The sequence below is a fragment of the Vigna radiata genome, unplaced genomic scaffold (genome assembly GCF_000741045.1).
Source record: "Vigna radiata var. radiata cultivar VC1973A unplaced genomic scaffold, Vradiata_ver6 scaffold_323, whole genome shotgun sequence".
NCBI classification, from domain to species: Eukaryota; Viridiplantae; Streptophyta; class Magnoliopsida; order Fabales; family Fabaceae; genus Vigna; species Vigna radiata.
In genome coordinates, this window is record NW_014543607.1 from 99,868 (window position 1) to 103,461 (window position 3,594).

Below are 3,594 nucleotides of genomic sequence, written 5' to 3' on the forward strand. Positions count from 1 at the left end.
TTTGCTTTTAATATGATAGAGAGATGAAAGACATAGAGAGAGATCAACTTAAATCAATAATCAAAATAAACAATTGCATTAATTCACTTAACCTCAGAATCCATAATGAAATTACAGCAAAATAGCCCTAAGAGCTTAGAAACACATAATGAAAGAAAACTGAAAGCAGTGGTGGATGAATGAATGAATGAAGCTCCCCTTTCTGCCTCCCTTGGGTCTCTTTATATAGTGCTTGATTGGGCTTGGACTTTGAATATTCTGTTGATAAAATCTTTTATCTTATATCTTCCAAATAACTAAAAGATTTAGATAATTATAACATTATTTGGAAAATATTTTCTGTTGATATTCCCAAATTAAATCAATTCGACAACTGAATTTTATCTTTCAGTTTTTCTGACTTTCCAAAATTGCATAAATACCCTGAAATTTCCTCTATCTTCACTTTAGCCCCTTCCTTTTTCTTCAAAATTGAAAAAGAGTCCCTTGGTTGACCAGACTTTGACTGTTTGACCAGAAGGTCACTTCCAATGAGATCGCACCATGTGGCATCCCCTTTTTCCTCCAAAATTAGGGTTTGCAATTTGGGAAAGGGATTTTCCCTTAGCTCCTTGCGCCGTCACGCTGTTTAAAGGAGAAGATGCTTCGAGCAATAATAGTTCTCGAGAGCTCATGATCTGGGCATCGCCATTTGATGGAAAAGCCATGGTAATGCTCGTGGCAAGGTGCGAGTTTTCTGATGCTACTGGGTTTGTTGTGTTTACAGGTCTAGTGGTTTGATGGAAACGAAGAAGAATTTGATGGCGATTTCTGTGTTTCTTGGTTTTCTGCAGGTTGCGGTTGCATTCTCTAGTTGGCGGCCATGGAGAAGCTTGCGCGAGGATGGTGATGCAATGAGAAGATGAACTCGCGTAGTGGAGGCAAAGCTGGGTTTCGCGGCGGCGACTTAGAGTTCGAAGGATTTCTTCGAATTGGGTCTCTTGATTCTGGGTTTTGTTGGGTTGTTCGATTCGCAGGTAGTGATGAACGAAGGAGAAGATCGCGTGATGAAGATGGTGTTGTGCGACGGCGGCTTTGGGGTTTGGTGGCCACCGGCATCCTTGCAGGATGGTGGTAACGGAGCGGTGCTTGGGGTTTGAATTTGGAAATTAGGGTTTCTGTTTCTGAAGGTTTGAAGATGATGATGTGACATGGGGGCTCACTACAAGAAATAATGAAATTACATACGAAATATTATATGTGGATTATAAAAAATGTTTTATATACAGATATTATATACGGATTTTTATATACGGAAAATCCGTATATAAATTCTGTATGTAAAATTAGCGCTTGGTAACGGAAAAACTATCCAAGGATAAGATTTGTATATAATTTATATTATATACGGATTAGGAAAATAAGCTTTTAATAAAATGTATTTTTATTAAGTGGAAGCTGTATTCACTCTCATTGTTCAAGCTTTCCTTTCTTTCTCGAATGAGGTTTGTTCTCTTTCTCGAACCCTAGAGGTTTTCTTTCACTGTCGAACCTTGTCGCTCTTCGGTCTGATTGTTTCTCTTACGAGCCCTGTTTGATTGTTGCTTTCTAGAGCCCTCTTTGTGCTTTAGTTCTTTCTTGCTTCTCTCGTACTCACTGCTTGTTTACCATTACTCTAATCTTCTTCTTCGTACTCAGTTCACTACTTTGTTCTTTACAGGTTGAAATTCCCCTTCTAATTGGTTTTTTCCAACTCCAAAACCCTAGTTTGGTTTCTTCCAACTCCAATGGAGTTTCACTTCTCGAAGTCGAATGCACCTTGAAATTCCCTACATATCCAAAAAGAATGCCGACAAAGATCTCAAACTTAGAACCACCGTTGATGACAAAGGACCGGTAGGGAAAAGGATTAAGGACGCCGTGATTTCTAAGGGGAAACCCTTGATCTTGGAGAAGGTTAGGGTTTGGGTGCAGAGCATGGCTAGAGGCAGTCCTATTAAGGACGAATTGGAAAATAAGAAGCCATTGTCGTCTCCCTCACCATCAGTGGCGCGAACGACACTGTCTCTGTCATTGTCCACGTCCACCACTACTGCACTGAAGAACGAAACTTTGGCGTCTACGAAGAAGAAGAAGGGAGTGAAGAGTTTTAGGTAGAAGGACTTGTGTGAGATATTGATGGATGAGAATAGATGAATTTATTATGTTCCTGAACAGGTGTATAAACGAGATGGAAATCAACAAGATTCAGATAATCACATCTTTAGCTTCCTTGTATGTCTTGAACAGAACTTTTCATAATATATTAAGATTTGTATTTTATTCTTGTCAGGAATCAATTGCAAAAGCAGCTTAAGGCCATAAAGAAGGTACACGTCAAGACTTCCACAAATTAGCTAACCTGTATCTTATGCATGATCTCTTTCTACTACTGACTACTTCTAAATTCTGCTTCCATATGTATCATTTTAGCTCATGACTTTATTCATAACAACCAGACACTAGATGATTGGGTATTGCCACTAATCTCTGAATTTTGCAGTTTGTCTTCTAGCCAATTTGTTTCTACTTTCTATGAGCAAGAAAAGCAATGATGTCACTATATGTTGATAAAAATGATTGACCTTATTTTAATGTCATTAACTTCATTCTTTGGAAGCTTGAATGATATCTCATCACTAGACATATTTTCTTATGGATATGTCTTCTCATTAGACTTTATAGTTTATTGTGTCATGTTTAGTTGTCAACCTTGGCATCTGATCCTACTTGTTGCATTTTACTTCATCCTATCATGAGTGAAATTATATGTATGAGAGGTGCTCATTTAGTCTTGTGATTATAAGCTCTTTTTATCATACTCAAGTAAGTTTCACAATCTGAATAATCTCTTTAGAGGTTTCTGAAGTGTTCATATAAGTTATTTATCCAAATGCTCCAAGGCAATGATATGTTTTTCTGAATGCTTTACTTTTCATATTGGTCTTACTTTTATTTTCTTTTAATATTCTTGTTTACAGGAGTTGGGACTGGAGACTGATGACAAAACAGCCCTTACTAGTTGGTTACTTTATTAATTTCTGAGCACTTTATAGAAGTGCCTAACTTGTAGGTAAAATACAAGAGATGCAGTAAGAAGGATGATATACTGAGATCCCTTGTTAAGTTTGAACTTTTAAGTGTGCTTTTAGTTCAGTATTTTAGTTGTTATATTTCTAGCTTTTTTTAGTAGTAATCTTAGACTTTTCCAACTTTGATTAAATTGTGTTTAGTATAGTGTTAATTCTTAGTAATGATTTTTATTCAATCGGTGTAGGTGCTATTTTGATTATGCAATGAAAGTTTGTAAGTGTAGCTGCTGTAAAATTAGAGGAGAATTGGGCATGAGTTGCTATGATGATTAGATGAGCCATGAGGAAGACCACATTTAGGTAGCTTAGGGATTCTCGTTGTTCCTATATGTCTCACCATTACAGACAGTTACATAATTTTTATGCCCAAAGATTTAAGGACCGGATACACCTAGGAGAAACAGATAATTTAATAGAATTGAATCCAGGTAACCCCTGAGCATGTAACCCACAACTATTTATTAAACTCTGAATTACACTATCC

At 36.9% G+C, this 3,594-nt stretch overlaps 1 protein-coding gene across 1 annotated transcript; it reads left to right on the forward strand.

Moving 5' to 3' along the window:
* The first annotated feature begins 1,791 nt into the window (after window positions 1–1,791).
* Window positions 1,792–3,056, forward strand: LOC106754614. The gene is made up of 4 exons (XM_014636652.1): window positions 1,792–2,132; window positions 2,197–2,253; window positions 2,312–2,348; window positions 3,000–3,056. The coding sequence occupies exons 1-4, from the start codon at window positions 1,792–1,794 to the stop codon at window positions 3,054–3,056; spliced, it is 492 nt and encodes a 163-aa protein (XP_014492138.1).
* Window positions 3,057–3,594: the final 538 nt, after the last annotated feature.

Coding starts and splice junctions, on each gene's coding strand:
- LOC106754614 (XM_014636652.1), top strand. CDS start 1,792: ATGCACCTTGAAATTCCCTACATATCCAAAAAGAATGCCGACAAAGAT. Junction 2,133..2,196: donor AAGGGAGTGAAGAGTTTTAG/GTAGAAGGACTT, acceptor GTTCCTGAACAG/GTGTATAAACGAGATGGAAA. Junction 2,349..2,999: donor AGCTTAAGGCCATAAAGAAG/GTACACGTCAAG, acceptor TCTTGTTTACAG/GAGTTGGGACTGGAGACTGA.